General features: G+C 44.6%; 1 protein-coding gene across 1 annotated transcript; it reads left to right on the forward strand.

Annotated features, from left to right (window-relative positions):
- The first annotated feature begins 279 nt into the window (after positions 1–279).
- Positions 280–15,846, forward strand: RCC1L (RCC1 like). Its single transcript, XM_009487719.2, has 11 exons — positions 280–564; positions 1,414–1,543; positions 4,010–4,138; positions 5,020–5,086; positions 6,217–6,268; positions 8,676–8,760; positions 9,779–9,960; positions 11,421–11,505; positions 12,576–12,749; positions 14,015–14,100; positions 15,736–15,846. The coding sequence occupies exons 1-11, from the start codon at positions 280–282 to the stop codon at positions 15,811–15,813; spliced, it is 1,353 nt and encodes a 450-aa protein (XP_009485994.2). The 3' UTR covers positions 15,814–15,846.
- Positions 15,847–16,665: the final 819 nt, after the last annotated feature.

Here is a 16,665-nt window from a genome sequence, read left to right on the forward strand (position 1 = left end):
TGGGTGTAGGTATGGTTCTGGGTCTGGATGTAGGTCTGAGTCTGGGTCTAGGTTTAGATTTAGATCTCTCTCTGGGCTGGGGCCCACCCTGTCCAAAGGGCGGTGTAGCCCCTTTAAGACCAGAGCTTCTCGCGCGCCCCTACCGGCCCCCGTCTCGAGCCGCACGGCGCCGCGCGGGCGCATGCGCGCGGCGCGCTGCCCACGCGGGGTCGCAGGTGAGAGGTCGACAAAATGGCGGCGGCGGCGGCCTGCGGGTGCGGGGGGGCGGCGGCGGCGGCCATGTGGGGAGCGCTGAGGGGAGTGCGGCAGCCGCCGCCCGCCTTCCGCAGGGGCCTGGCCAAGGAGGCGGGCCCGCGGACCGTCCGCCAGCTGAGGGAGGCCGAGGAGGCCGCCCCGGTCTTCCAGTACGCGGGGAAGGCGGCCAAGCGGAAGGACCGGGTCTTCGTGTGGGGCTTCTGCTACTCGGGGGCCCTGGGCGTCCCCAGCTTCGTGAAGCCGGACGTGGGCTGGAAGAAGCCGCGGCGGATCCAACCCACGCCCTACCGGCTGGAAACGGAAGAGAAGGTGGGCCCGGGGAAGGAGGCTCTTTTATCCCGACAGGGTAACGTGAGCGTTGCTTCTCAAACACCGGTGCATCTCCTCTGCCCCTGCTAGTCAGTCTTGGCAGGTTTCTTCTCTCAGCTTTGAAAGGCATTAACTAATCTCATTTAAAGACTTTGCCGTGATTGATTTTTTTTGTTGATACAGTGATACTTATGAGGATGATTTTTGTGGTATAACTATAGTAGCATGCAATTTGGAAAATATGTATACCTGTATTCTTTTGGCAGAGCCAAAGAGGGCAAGAGTGTAAACAACATTTACCAGAGAAATAAGGCCCTGTTTTCAGTGGCTACTTTCACTTTGACAAAATTGGAAGCTTGTGTTGAAAATCATGTTATTCTGTTGTCTACATGTTTCAAACATCATGCTCTGCTGTCTAGTTCAAAGAAGGTCAGAGCTGTTACACTGGGCTTTTTTTTGGCAAAAGAAGTAAAGCAGGGAAATGTTATTCTCTTAATATCTTTTTGTGGTTTTTGGTTTTTTTTTTTTAACCTACTGCTGCTGCAGGTCAGCAGATAGGTCTTCCTGTTGTGATTGAAGTGGTCCAAAATAATGCAAAAATAAAGATGTATACACACAAACCCAAAACTCTAGGGCAGTAATGTTGGACTTGAGTTTACACCATTGTGCTTATCTCTGAAGAGTGTCTCGGATGATTTTTGCGAAGTTTCTATGTACCATGAATTTGGGCTGTATTTGGATGTGGCCTAATGAAGGAGGAATGCTGATGAACAAATAGCATGGGGTGAAACTTGTTTTTCTAAGCCATAGTTTATAACTGAATGGTGTGGGTTTTGCTTGTCTTCAAAGATATCCTCTGCTGCATGTGGTTATGGATTCACGCTGCTGTCCTCTAATACCACGGACATCATCAAAGTGTGGGGCATGGGGCTGAACAAGGATTCCCAGCTTGGATTTCAGAGAAGCATAAGAGATCGAAGTAAGGATTGAGGTGGTGTAAGGGCTTACAGGGCGGCACTGTAGGAAACATGTGAGGTGGGAAACTGGGTTAGAAGGCATAAAAAATGTCCAGGAGGCTTTGATGCAGATTACAGGGCTATGCTTTTTTTTCCTTTAAAAAAAAAAAAAGGACTTTTTTTTTGGAACTTAGCTATGTATTTTTGTGGTTTGTAGCTGATCAAGGTTTGCATTTGTTCTGTGCAGTGCACTTACATTCTTGCCTGGATGTAACTAAAATCTAAGTAACTATTCTGTAGAAATGTGCGTGTGTTGGTTCAGGTGTTGCTTTTAATCTCTATAGTTTGATAGTAGACAATGTAGTGGACTGTTAATAAAATTATTTTGGCAAGATGATTTGTTCACTTCTGTTGCCTTTGCATCTATAAACTAATTTCCCACAGAGATCTTTTTATACAGTCAGTGGAATTTTGTGTGAAGCTGTAGGGTTTTTTTATTTTAACACCAACTTGCATTTTGAAGGAAAAACGTGTTATTCAGTCATTCTGTCTTATACCAGGCTCTCAAACGCATTTAAGTTCATGATTTGTGTGCAGAACATTGCCACCTTCCACCTAAGACAGATACAAAAAGCACAAACTTACTTCCCTTATAGAATGGCTGTCTCCTAACTGTTCAAAAACCTTTTTCCATGTTAAAAACAGTTTTTCCTCTTTACACTGTATGTAAGAGCATAATCCGTTAAGATATGGTGCATCCGATACGGGCAAAAGATTAAACTTTGTGGAGAAGCAAAAGAAAATTGCTGCCACTGTGCAGAATGCACAGAAGTTTACAGTGGTGCTGCTGTTGTGTGTTGCTGCTAGCATACTACATAGATTTCCAAGAGCGTGTGCACACAGCAAGTGTGTGTGCTTAAACAGCAGCTGCAAAATGGAAGGACCACAGAAGCCTCCACTCACTTCTGCTTTTAAAGGTTTCAGCTCTTACTCTTAGTTCTGTGACTGTTGATGTCTCAGGGGTATCCTGACACTTTCTTGTTTTTCATCTGGCCTATTTTTGCCAGAGAATCCGTAAATAGGTTGTGCAGTTCAAGCCCTTCTAAGTAAGCGAGTGTTCAGTGTTTGATAGGATCTGTTGAAAGTGGTGTGCAGATCAGTGGGTTTGCTGCTGCTCCATGTTTTGTTCCTCACAGAGAAGCTTCCTGTTGGATGTGCTGCTTGTTACTCAGTGTTACAAACTTACTTTAGTACCTACTAGTTCTAAGGCTGTGTCCCCTTAGATGGTTTGTTTCCAAGGGAATTTGCAGCCTTCTGACTTTTTAGATGTTTGTATTTCATGCTCTAACTTGAGCTGTTTCTAAGCTAAACTACGAATATTTTACTCTCGTCCTCCCCTGCCTTAGCCACCTTGTTGTCTCTTTTCTCTAAAATCCCTCAGATATCAGTGATGATACTGAATTCATTACCACAGATGCCAGTAGCTAGTGACTCTGCTGGAAGGAACAGAAAGAGAGGAAAAAAAGGTTTTTTGCTTTGTGAACTTCCATGTGTCTCAGACAGATACATCCTCGCTGTCTTTCAGTTGCTGCTGTATTGCAAGGCAGGCTCCCACTATGTGGAAACAGCCAGTTGTGATGCCTGTTCCGCATCCAGTAGTGTCTTACTGTAAAAGGGTATGTGTAGATTTTCTGGGGTTTTTTTAATTGAAGGCAGTGAGGACTAGTTAAAGCACTGCTACATGTGAGCAAAATGCTGTTTTGGGTCCTTTGGGATTTGATTTCACTTGTTACGGTGGCTTTCTTTTATATCAATGCTTTTTATCTCCCCTTAACCTTTTCCCTAGTACCGATTTATGTTTTGCTGTTCTTTTTTTTTTTTTTTTTCCCCCTTCCCAGTTGACCGTAACTGATTGCATATTCTTCAAGTTACTAAATCTTCTTTTTCTAGTAAAGCCTGTCATTTTTTTTGTAAACCTTAGATCTCTTATCCCCTATGGAGCCATGCTAGCTAGTGTTTCTTCCATTCCTTTTTTCTGAAAAAGCCTTTAATCTACTGTTCTTTAAATATGAAGCCCTAAGATTGTTTTTGTTCACCTTTTGTGCTGTCTTTTTGTGATTGCTGCTATTGTACCTTGTTTGCAATGTCCCCAGTTGCGCAGAGTACTTAGTTTGTGCTTGGTGTTAAGCTCTCTAGTAATCCAGCCTTATTCACCAGAGGTTCAACATATGGCTGAAAGCCTCTGTTTCTCAGTTCTGGCCACCTGAAGCCTTAATAACATTCAGCTTCTAGGTATGGTGGATTTTTGATTAGGCAGTGATTATTGGCTTCAACCATTCCTATGGCTTTTTACCTGCGTGCCCCCCCCCCCCCCCCAAATGAATCCCAGTCAACCTTTTACTTTAGTTAGTATCTTGGCTTTCTAAAATATATGATGAATTTGCTTTGTGGAAGCTACTGACTTTTTAAATTTCTCTCTCTTCTTTAAGCTAAGGGCTATGAATATGTCTTGGAACCATCTCCAATTCCGTTACCACTGGAGAAGCCACAGCAAACTCGAGTCTTGCAAGTGTCCTGTGGGAGAGCCCATTCCCTGATCCTGACAGACAGTGAGGGAGGTATAGTATCACTTGTGCTGGTGACAAGGGACACCTGACTATGTTTTCATTAAAAGATCTGGAAAAGATTGTCTTCCCTCCTTTCGAGCTAGACCCCAAATGGGCTGTCTGCACTGTAAATGTGATGGCAGGTAGCTGTTGGCCTTTGTAGGATTGCTACCGGGAGGGAGAGACCTGAGCCTATAACCGTGTTTTGAGCTCTGCTTGGCTCAAGCTGTAAATGTGTTGGAAGATTTTTCACTACAAGTATTGCAAAATGTGGTTTGTTTCTCTAGCCCCAGGCCTTGTTTAAGTGTAGCCTATTTGTCTTGTTCAGTCAAATGTGTTTTTGAATTCAGTTTTGGATGGCTGTGCCAATATTCCTGTGTTATTTTCCTCTTGAAGCTCCAGAGTGCTACATTTATAAAAGCGATTAATTAGTAGGCCTTTATACAGGAGATTCTGTGTGTGAATTGACTCGCCACGTCTCTGGGAATTCTCTGGTGCAGTGGCTTCAGTGCTGCACTGAGCCATCCAGTGCTGCTTATCAGTGGGTGAGCTGGTTGGTTGGTTGATGTAACGCTCCTGTGGGAACGCTGATCTATTTCTGAGTCTCCTTGGCAACGGCAGGATGAACTAGGCAATTACTGAAAAACAGCCAATGGGCTCCAGGTACTGCCACTGTGCCTGCAACAATATTGCTGGGATATTGTTGACTAAAATGGATTCAGTCACTTAAATTCAAGTGGCCTTTGGTTTGAAGAAAGCTTATGCCACTTTTTACGGTACTGTGTTCCACCTTTCATACTGAGGACCACATGAAAATATTTTGTGTACCTGAAAAGAGGCCTTCAGGGGATTGGACAGCAATAAAACTAGTGCATTTTATCATTGTTTTTCAGTTTTCACCATGGGGAACAATTCTTATGGACAGTGTGGCCGGAAGGTTGTTGAAGATGAAACTTACATGTGAGAATCCAAAGATTCTGAACTTCCTTCATGTTAAAAACATAATTGCATGAAAACAACCCCACAAAAAAGCCTGGAGGTGGGAAAAATCTGGTAGTATAAGGATGCCATTTAAGATTAAGGAGTCTGAGAACAGGCTGTTATGGTGCAGGCGTCATATAAACGGCCTGGCTTTAAACCCAGGCTGGGCACGAGCACTCTTCTGACCACATTCACAAAAGGCAGAAGGATATCAGCATGTGACAGTTTTCGCAGGTCATAGTGAGAAAACCCAACCTTCATAAATTGCTTGAGGTAATTGGCGTTAGTAGTTGATCTTTCTCCCTTTAGTCTCTTGGAGTGCAAGTGCTATTTCTGAGGGTGTTAGAAATGCCATTTAATGATGAAGGACCCATCCTTTTGCTGAATCTCTTTGCTGTAACTGCCTTTGAATCTGTAGTGCTTTTCCTTTACAGGGTTTTTGTGGGCCACACCAAAGCATATTCTCAAAACGCTCTATAAGATGGTATTGATGTAAGTGGATAGTGGCAATGTGTTGAAAGTTACTAATGCCCTGGTAGGGCCTAGAAGAGATCTTGCTGATTGTGCTCTCTGTGATCCACCAGACTTGGCCTGTAGAGTTTAAGAAAATAGCTGTAACTTAGCTAGCTTTTTTCGCCTTGATACTGGAAGTTTGTCATTGGATTGTTCAGAATTCCTGTTCTTGTGAAAGAATGAGATGGATGTTAACACTACACCATTTGTGCTCTGTGATTTAAATCTTGTTAATCTCTAGTTAAGTGTAGGGTTTATATAGATGCTGCAGTATTATCTAGTGTCTGTGCTCATCCAGACTAGGGAACGTGTTTGAGGATTGCTCCCACCCCCAGTTCCCATGAGAGGTTACATTTAAAAAGTTCTTAACTTCTTAAATAAGAGAATGCAAAATTACCTTCCTTATTTGTGCAGTAATTTTACAGTAGAACTATGCTTTTTGAATATATAAGAGAACAGGTGAAAGAATTTCTCTTCTTGTAATAACAAAGTGTCTTTCAGTAAAGGCAGGTCTACCTTCACATTTTTCAATTACAGTCCTCTGAAATCCTCTGTGTTGCCTTTTTTCTTCTTGGTGGTTGTTCGATGCTGTCCAGTGAAAGCCATCTGATTCATCAGCTGAAGGAGTTTGACAGCAGGGTTGTCCAGGTAAGAGGACCTTATGAATTGAATTCTGAAGGTGGATTGAAAACTGGCTGAGTAACTGAGCCCAGAGGGTGGTAATCAGTGGCACAAAGAGTAGTTGAATGCCAGTAACTAGTGGTGTACCCCAGGGGTCAATACTGGGTCTGATCCTGTTTAACATCTTCACTAATGATCTGGATTATGAGCAGAGTGTACCCTCAGCACGTTTGCAGATGACAGAGAACTGGGAGGAGTGGCTGATACACCAGAGGGTGGTGCTGCCATCCAGAGGCTGGAGAAATGGGCTGACATAATGAACCTCATGAAGCTCAACAAGGGGAAGGGCGAAGCTCTGCACCTGGGAAGGAACAGCACCAGACTGCTATATGCAGTGGGAAGCAGCTCTGCAGAAAAGGCCCTGGGGGTCCTGGTGGACACCAGGTTGACCGTAAGCCAGCAGCACACCCTTGCTGTAGAGAAGGCAAATGGTATCCTGGGCTGCATGAGGAGGAGGGTTGCCAGCAGGTCAAGGGAGGTGGTCCTGCCCTTCTACTCAGCACTGGTGAGGCTACACTCGGAGTATTATGTCCATTTCTGGGCTCCGTAGTACAGGAGACCTGGATGTGCTGTAGAGAGTCCAGCAAAGGGCCATTAAGGTGATGAAGTGACTGGAGCATCTCTCCTATGAGCAAGTGCTAAGAGAGCTGGGACTGTTTAGCCTGGAAAAGAGAAGGCTTGGGGGAGTGTGTCTTAGCAATGTATATAAATACCTGAAGGGAGGGTGCAAAGAGGACGGAGGAAGGCTTTTTTTCAGTGGTGTCCAGTGACAGGACAAGAGGCAGTGGGCACAAACTGAGACACAGGAGGTTCCCTCTGAACATCAGGAAACACTTTTTTACTGTGACTGAGCACTGACGCAGTTGTCCAGAGAGGTTGTGGAGTCTCCCTCCTCGGAGATACTCAAAAGCCGTCTGGATGTGGTCCTGGACAACTGGCTGTGGGTGGCCCTGCTTGAGCAGTGGGGTTGACCCAGATGACTTGCAGAGGTTCCTTCCAACCTGAACCAGTCTGTGATTCTGTAATGAAGAAAAGAAAAAAGTCAGTTTGCAAATCATTCAGTTGAAGCTCTTTGAAATGATGAGGTGATCTACTATATGGTTGCTTATAAAAAGCACAAGGTGGCATTTTGCTCCATACCTCTGCAGAGCACTTGCAACTGGCAGTGCAGGGTCTGAACTTACTGAAGAATTTGATGGGAATGCCAGTGCAGTGTTTGCTTGCTCAACTTCTGGGTAACACCTGGACAGCAGGGGAGTTGTTTTGAAGCCTCATCTCTTCCTGTCCTGATTTCTTGGTCTTGTTGCCCTTTGACACTTTTATATCGATTGAACTGTTTTGTTTTCAATTTTGTCTTCCCCATTTCAAAAGTGAGCTGTGAGACCGTCCACTTAGACTAGCCAGCGTTTCCCTAGGGCAGGTTTCTAGGAGAGCAAGGGGCTGCAGAGCAGCATAAATGCCGCTGAGTCTGCACGTGGCTGTAGTATTTCCAGGCACAGGAGCAGTTCGCTATTATGTTTATGCCACTGTAGTGGTACTCTGTGGGCAAATGTTGCTCTTATTCCATGCAGCATCCTAGAAAGCAAGGGTCTTTTATTTAGGTCTGTGTGATGAGTGTGTGCTGTGGAGGTCTGTGTGATGAGTGTGCGCTGTGGTGCATCCTAATGATGTTTTGAATTAGGCTGGTAAACTTCTGTTTGGATTTTTCATGGGTTTGTGTTTTTGGTTTTTTTTTTTTCTTTTTTTTTCAAGGGGGTTGAAGAATTGGTACCTGTTTGTACTTTGATGACAGCAGTTATGTGCTTAGTATTCTTGGTAGTCAATCTCTTAACTTGTGGATTAAATCCATTTTATCTTTGGCTAATTTTTAACGTCTGCTTTTGAAGATCTTGGCTTTAATTCATGCCAAGCCTGTGGCAGACATGATTGCTAGTTCAACATAAATGTCAATTTGAGAACAGATGTGTTCCTAGAGCACTTCCATGGCAAGGAATCAATAGCAGTTTGTAGCTGGCATCGAGAGCCATGTGGTAGCACTCTGGGAAGGGAGATCTCTTATTTACTCTTTCCTGTTTTATTGTGTTGCACTGCTGAATCGAGCTTTCTGTTGACTAGGCCTTGTTTTGGATCTCAGAACAAATCAACTGCAGCATCGCTTTCCGCAAAGAAAATTCTGCTCTTTTCTGTGCTGTGTCATGCTGTTCTTAGCCTTCCCTGTCTGTAGAGCCATTTGATCTGGAGAGAAAGGTCAAAATCTGAGCTGATGGGCATTGTAGAGGTTGATTGCTCAATTTTTCTGTCAGTAATGCTTCATTAAATCGGTTCTGAACACTTGACCTTTCCTGACCAGCTCTGACTTTTTATTTGTGTGCAGGTTGTGTGTGGGCAGGACCACAGTCTATTTAGAACCAAGAAAGGTGCGGTCTACGCATGTGGATGGGGTGCTGATGGACAAACAGGTAGGAGCTTAGCTCAGCTTGCATTTCAGTGAATTGATGAGTATAGCAAGCTGTCCTAATTCACAGCCTGTGGCGTATATTTGTCTTGCATGTGTGGACAGAAAGGGACTGCTATACTTCCAGCTGTGTGCAGATGTTCTCAATACTCTTGTGCAACCAAACTGAGACAAACCAGTTCATTTTTAAAGGAGCTTTAGGATGCCACGCTGGCAATCCAAGCGTGCAATCTGAGGAAAATGTGTCTGCTGTTTGAAGCTTGTGAGGGGATGTGGAAGTGGCATGGGAAGGTTAGCTCCCCAGTTGTGTGCAGGCTATGCTTCCCGATTCTCATTTCAGGGTCTGTTTTGCTGCTTGCTCCTTTTGAGCTGCCAGAGACCTTTGGCAGGTGCTGGTGTCTTAACATGGGATCTTTGGCCAGGCCCTTGTCCTGGTGGCTCCTGCTGTCAGAGGACTTCCAGTCTTTCCTACTGTTTGGTCCTGCTGCTCCTGAAGCTGGGTTCTGCCCATGGTTCTCTTGTGTGGACTTACTGTAGCTCATCTTGTTTGTCATCTACATTCTGGCCTCTTGTCCAAGCAGCTCTTTGTCATGTAATGTGTTTGCTTCCCAGCCTTTTTTGCCGCTTCACCTGCTGTTGACTAAACTGATTGCAGTGTGCTGTCACTCATGGCTCTCCTTGCAGAAGACAGGGCGCAGCTGGTTTGTGAAACTTCATCTCTGTCGGGATATCTGCCTAGTTTGGTTATTGCTCTCTCAAAACACTTTGGTCCATGCAGATGAGAGATGAGGGCCTAGACTGTTTTCCAGGTTGACTGTATAAAGTTGTTTTGTACTCCAGAGAGGTAGCTTTGGCTAGTGGAACTGGCGTTTGTGGCTGTTTGTCCATTGACCTGAGATAATGGACAGAAAGATTTCTTTTGGAGGGAGGGTGATTGGGTTATAACGTGACAAAGTGGTCCTATGTAGGCATTAAAAGTGTTTCTGGAAAAAAATTCTTCATCATCTCTCTACTTCTTTCAGGTCTTGGACACTACAACATCACCAGCGTTCCTACTAAGCTACGTGGTGACATTGCTGGAGTAAATATTATCCAGGTCTCTTCCTATGGGGACTGTTGTCTGGCTGTTTCAGATGAAGGAGATGTCTTTGGTTGGGGAAATTCAGAATACTTGCAGTTGGCCTCTGTCACAGAAACCACACAGGTCAGTTGGCCTGGGGGTGTGTTTTTACATGTTTCGGTTCAGCTGCTGTGCACAGAGTTAAAAATTACACACTTCTCCCTGCTCTGCTTTCTTTTGACGGCAGCATAAGTCAATATAAACTAACACAGCTAGCAGGCTGGTTTTACCTATGCTTACAAAACCAGTCTGTCTGAAATGGTTGTATAGCTTTAGGGTGGTATGTTTCCCAGCTATTGATAGGCAAAGGCTCGTGTCACCTCACCCCAGTTTGTGAGTCTGTAGAGTACACCCCGTGCTCTCCTTTCCCCAGCCCATGGACTTTGCACCCAATTGAGATCCAGCTCGAGTGCTTGTGCTGGTTTCGGGACAGGAATTAGTCTTTTGGCTGGCTAATCTAGAATTTCAGGTGGTCCTGCTTTGAGCATAGTGCTGGTCCAGATGACCCTTGGAATTCCCTTCCAATGAACCCCTATGTTGGTGAATTTTTCACAAACAACCTCAGTAGGTTTGTAGCTGAGTCCTAAACAAATTCCAGTGTCTTGCAGGTAAAAGTTTTTTGGAGCAAACTTACATGAGGCAAAAATACAGCGCTGACTTGACACTAAGCATTGTAGTACTGAGGTAATTAGGCAGATAGTCTCCTCTTACAGTTAGTGTAGGAAATGGAGTCAGGGAATTAACCCTCAAGCTATTCTTGGCAGAAGGCTAAGAGCAGACAATTGCATTAGTATAGCTTTAGTAAAATATGTACTTTTGTTTCCCACACCTCTCCTGATGTATCCTTTATGTAGGGCTGATTACTGAGACCCATAAGGCCTGAAGACAATGACCAGGTTAAGTAGTGTCATAGTTTCCTGGCTGAGTGCTTGATGGAGGTTGGAGGGGTCTGAAATGGATGAATGGCATGTTTGCCAAAGCGAGAGTTTTAGGTACGATATAGATAAAGTCCAAATTATGGAATAGCAGAGCTGGATATTATCTGTGAAATCAGAGGTCACTGTTACATGTGTCAAGCTGTGTAGGTTTCTGCTGTATTGAACTGTACCAAATAAGAGTGATTTTCTTCGAGTGATTTTTCCCAAGTGTGTTCACAAATGCTACCACAGACCAAATTTTAGTGATCTTGTCCATTGTGAAAACTTGCAGATGTGCTCACCTATTGACTTGCCCATTGTCTGTGACTTACATAGCCAGGGACATAAGCAGACATTAAGCATTCCCAGCTTTGTTTGCCATGCATGTAAACTTTCCAGCGGGTAACTTTTTCCACTTTGTCCCCACTCTCAGCCTTAATGAATTTCATGTAGATTTTTTTAATCTTGGGACTTGCATTCATTCCATTATTCAGGCAATAAACGTTGTCTGTATCAGGAATTCAGTGTATGTAAGCTCTAACCAGAACTAGAGAACAAGTTAAAAATGTATGTCTAGTTTGCAGTTTAATACCTTGTCTCCAACGACTCTCTTGCAACCTCATACAGGTGAATGTTCCCAGACATTTGCCATTCAAGATTGGGAAGATAAAGGAGGCTGCATGTGGAGGGACTGGCAATATTGTGCTAACGGGTGAGTTTGCTTTTACAATTGTCCTCTTTAGTACAAGGCCATGCCTTGCATGGACTGTAACATCATGGAGCAATCATCTTGTTCACTGGAGACAAGGAAGTACTGTCTGTTACGAGGAAAGCTGGGAGACTGAGAAACATGTGATTTAAGTATGTACTAGGGGAGTTATTTTCACTAGCTGCAGAACATTGCTTCCAGTATGTGCTGTTGTGAGCGCTTACGCAAACTATGACAAGAGCATGGTTGCTGCTCGCTGTTCTGATCCCTTGTTGATCACATGGGCCATGTGTGGCCTATAATGAAAATGGAGATAGGGAGGAAGTAAGGCAACACTTGAGAGAAGGAAGAGCCCTTCAGACTGAATATAAATCTGATGTGTAAATAAATCTTGATAAACTAGGCTGGAAATTAGAGAGTTCTGAGAACAGTGAAACTCTGCAGCAGGCTTCTTAGTGATCGCTGCTTTGGATTGCCAGTGGCCAGGGGAGCACAGCTTGAAAGTCACAGAATAAAGGAGTGAAGGAAAGGATTGCACTACTTTTATGAAGGATCATCTCAAGGAAGTTGTTCATATATATGATGCGGTTGCTGTGATGACAAGACGTTTGAGCTTCTAGCATGAAGGGAGCAGAGCTAGCAGACATAGCAACTTACTCTGTGTTATGCTGTCCAACTGCTGCCTTTCCCAGGCACCCAGCTTAAGGCAGAATGCCAGAGTGACTAGCCTACCACTGGTTTGGCTGTGCCTCAAAGGAAAAAGTGGTGATAATAAAACATTCAGCCTCTGTCCCATCAGTCAGTAAGCTGAAGTATTTTATCCAGCCCACACTGCATTGGCATTTTTTCCCCATGAAAGTTTTGCCTGTGAAGATTCATCTGCTTGCACAGCTTAGGAAAAAATTAAGGCATTTGAATGGGAATGCATCGTTTGCTACTTTTAAATAATCAAAAGGTGCTAGACTGCTCTGGGAGGAAGGAAAATATCCCTTTGGATCTGATTAACTCTTGGTCAAGGCATGAATTTCACAAGCACAGACTTTCTTACAGAATGTGTTCTTATTGTAATACAGAAGAAGGAAATGTTTTTGTCTGGGGATATGGAATTCTTGGGAAAGGACCAAACCTAATAGAGACAGCAGTGCCAGAGATGATCCCACCCAGCCTTTTTGGCTGGTCAGACTTCAATCCGGACATCCGCGTTGCTCACGTTCGCTGTGGACTCAGCCAGTTTGCAGCACTTACAAGTAAGTTTCTAGTCTTACTGTCATGGTGAAGTCACACTGGCAGTTAAAAGAACAACAAAAAATGTGTCCATCTTTCTTTAAACTTAAAGCACACTGGAATGCAACAGGAGGGGCGGGTAGCACATTTACAGGTGTCAGCATGGTTTCTAACATAGGTACTGCACTAACTTATGCTTTAATTAAGAAAGTGTTATTCTTCTAAAGCAAACAAAAAATTTCTATCAAACAGGAAACCTGGGAAGGCTTTTTCATTTCCTTGTACAAAGTAAGTCAGGCAGTTGCACTTTAGAAGCAGCAGGAATTTGTGTGGTAAGTGAACAAACTAAAACTGAGCCCAAATCAGAGCTAGATGTCAGGGTTTCTTGGCTCTTCTGGCCAACCGAGTTGGCAATCTGAGGTGGGAAGACCTACACATTTAACATGCAAAGGTATGATACTCGCTGATACGTACACCCTGTACTTTATACCAGCCTTTCAAGGAAGTTTTGAATTTGGAAGCCATTTAAAAATGGACAGCAGAGGGCAGCAGCACAGAAAACCCATGTACTTGATAGTGAACCTAACAGTTAACTAATGAGAAGTGCCAGGTGCCAACGTGCTGGCTCCTTCCTTGGGAAGTGGTATGCATGACACCATCAGTCAGGTTACAGGGTGCTTGTAACTGGTCTCCCCCTGGTATTCAGGAAGTGTTAGAAACTGCATTCTGATTAAATGGTACTTATGTGATAGATCATGTTTTGGTTGTGTTTGCTGAGGGGCTTAAAACTGTCCAACTCTGTTTTTTCTTCTTCCCCCAGTTGTCATTAGAAGGTCACTTCTGTCAGGCAGCTGAATAACCAGTCCCCAGGTGATGGCTTGGGACAGATTTCACTGTTAGTCCGTTTGCTGTGCTGATAGCTGATGGGGTCAGCTGTAATTGTCTAACTTCCAGTATGAATGATTCACTTCACCACAAATGATTCCCTGGAATCTCTTCTGCTGTGCTCTTTCTTCAGATAAAATTCCAAAGCAAGAGCTGTAAGAGGGGGAAGCAGAGACTTGTGCCCAGAACTTGCTGCTTGTCCTGCTCATTAGGCATCATTTTCCCCAAGCACAAGTACATTTATTGTACTTGGAACTGAACTCGATGGCTTTCATACTGCATGTATAACCCTTTATACTCCCAGAAGCACTGTAGCCACACTTGCCAGCATCACAAATAGAACTCTTCCTTTTTAATGCTATGCCTTATTTTTTTTTTTCTCTTTTTCTTTTTTCCTGTGTAGACAGAGGAGAACTGTTTGTATGGGGCAAGAATCTAAGAGGGTGCCTAGGAACTGGAAGAATGGAAGACCAGTATTTCCCATGGAGGGTAAGGATGGTAGTATTAAGGCCAAGAGTATATTCTTTAGCTAGCCTTTGTTATCCTGAGGGTGAGAAACATCATATGCTGCATAGTTTTGTTGAGTAATTTTGTAAGTAGTGGAAGCCTAAGATGGCTGTAGAACTGCTTTGTTTTCCAGAGATCCTTGCCTATCCTGCTTAGGGATGGAGGTGTTCAGTAAATTTTTTGAGTCTTCTGCTATTTCAGTATAGATTTCACATCCCAAAGCAAAATCTGGTGCTGTGCCATCACTTCTGAACAGTTCTTATCTTCCTCCTGGCGACAGTCTTCTACCTGCTACCCCTTACTGCCTCTTCCCTTCCCTTCTTACCTGCACTTCACTTTTGTGCCTGCTGCAAAGAAAACCACTGGTATTGGTCATCTGTGACCCAAAAGACTTGCATTACACATCTAAATTAGATGAGCATTTTGGTCATGGTGGTCAGACTATACTGGCAGCAGGTCTGCGTAGCAGTGGGATGCCTTCCCCTGCTCCTCTTCTAAGCCAAGCAGCTATGGTGGTGGGTCACTGGACTGTCTGTGTAGTTACAGGAGGAGATCCTTAGCCACTGAACTGTTTTCATAGCTGTTTCACAGTGCTTCCAGTTCCACTCCCTTCTCTCAGATGGCTCTGAGAGCCAGACTCTGTGGGTGTAGAAGAGCCTTTGGCTCTGGAGTTCAGCACTCAGCCTAACAGATGTTCCCAGGTCTCCATGAAGGCCAAGTAGGAGAGGAGGGAGGCAATCAGTTGGACCACCCTGGAGTCCTTTTCCGTGTGTCTGAACTTGCAGTGGATGTGTTTCTTTGGCGTGCTTTCTCCTCCTTTTAAAAATGAACAAAAAAAGACCAACTCTGGAACATTTGGCTAAAATCACACTGCTGTGGCTGAGTAGGGTCTCTGAATTCACCAAGCATGGCACATCCAGGTTTCCCGAAGTGTGGACGCAGAGGGTTACGCTCCCTCAAATGGCCAACCCCTGTCTGACATTAGTATGGCAATGTACCAAAACAAGGGCAGTTACCAGGGTACTTGTCTGTGACCTTCTGCCCTAGAACTGGCCATCTCTCTTCTCCCTTAGCTCTACCACTTGTAGCCTCTGCTTTCCTTGAATTTGAAGTCAACTCTAAGTGAAAGAGCTATAACTATAACCAGCAAGTGAGCTGGGTCTGCTTAGCATCAAAGCAAAAACTGCCTTAGGCTGAGTTGAGCTTTCACCTCGTTCCAGTCCTTGCTTATGAGAGAAGAGGCAAATCCTTGTAGTGCTTGGGCAGATCCTCTTCCTGCTGCCTGGGTTACTCTCTGTTTGGTTGTGCTGTTTCTGCTGCTGAACAGATGGGCTGAGGCTACAGTGTCCTCACTGTCTGCTAGCGAGACCTCTCTTTCTGTCCTTCCAAAGGCTGATGTGCTTCTGTGAAGGGAGAAAGGGAATATTTCACAGCTCAATGCTCAGACATGTCTGGTACTGAATCTTGCTTTCTCTGGGTTTTCAAGATGGCACTTTCATAGGTACAAGTCCCTGTGAAACCAACTGGCGTGTTAAGCAGAAGAAGGATGAGAAATAGGAAATATCAGGTGCAGAGTACCAGCTTGAGAAATAATCCACTCTTGTGTGTCTGATCCAGGTGACTGTGCCCGGTGAGGTGGTGGATGTTGCATGTGGAGTTGATCATATGGTAAGCATGGTTAAGTCTTTCACCTAGTGATATTGCTGGGCCACGGCACTGTGCTAAGACGACGGGGGGATTTGATGACAAGCTTCTTGGAAAGGAAGACTCATTCTGTGGAGCCAAGCAAGTGACTGTGAGCAGGGACAGCCATAGCAGTGCCTGGATGTGTTGTCATCTGCATCGTTGAAATGCTCCAGCCTGGCTGCAGGAAAGATGTATGTTCCCCGAGGAGAGTGGAAATGCAGGGAGTGCTCTGGCTGGTTCATGATGAGCTCCCAAAGAGTCTGAGGCCCAGCCCACAGCTGGTGAGTCCCTCTGTGTGTAAGGATGAAGAGCATCTCCCTCAGGGAAAACTGTCACGAGGTGAACTCTGTAGCAGAGGACATTCATTTATGGACGCTTTCTCTGTCACCAGCTCTGGGATGAGCCAAACTATTTCTCAAGGGAAAGGGTTTTTTAATAACTATTTTTTATGTGCAAGAAAAGTTGTGCTGGCTGTTGGAGTCCAGCACAGCTGTCCTGGGTGTCCGCCACCAGGCTGCTGTTCCATGCAGAAGCTGGATGCACGGCCAGTGGCCTGGAGGCAGTGGTGTGCTAGCAGGGGAAGGAGTTTTAATGGGCAAGAAGCAGAGCCTTATTTCTTGGTACTTTCTTAGCAGAGAAGTTGTGCTGAGCACATTTAGGACACAGTACACTGCTGGAGATGGCAAACAGCTGTATGTACCTGTAGCAGGCACTTACCAAATCTCATCCTGAAGTGTGGAAAACTGTCTCCTGTGAAATACTCCAAACATCAGGCAGAGTCGTATCATTTTTTCTGTGTGGGACACTTCTACTGTGTAAATTATTTTGGCAAAAATCCCAGCTGATATGTTTTTAATAAAG

Source organism: Pelecanus crispus, chromosome 12 (assembly GCF_030463565.1).
Source record: "Pelecanus crispus isolate bPelCri1 chromosome 12, bPelCri1.pri, whole genome shotgun sequence".
In the NCBI taxonomy this organism is placed as follows: Eukaryota; Metazoa; Chordata; class Aves; order Pelecaniformes; family Pelecanidae; genus Pelecanus; species Pelecanus crispus.

What these genes read in the sequence shown, in the direction of transcription:
- RCC1L (XM_009487719.2), top strand. Translation starts at nt 280, where the DNA reads ATGTGGGGAGCGCTGAGGGGAGTGCGGCAGCCGCCGCCCGCCTTCCGC. An exon ending in GGCTGGAAACGGAAGAGAAG is followed by an intron (nt 565 to 1,413) that starts GTGGGCCCGGGG and finishes TTGTCTTCAAAG; the next exon opens with ATATCCTCTGCTGCATGTGG. An exon ending in GGGTGCTGATGGACAAACAG is followed by an intron (nt 8,761 to 9,778) that starts GTAGGAGCTTAG and finishes TACTTCTTTCAG; the next exon opens with GTCTTGGACACTACAACATC.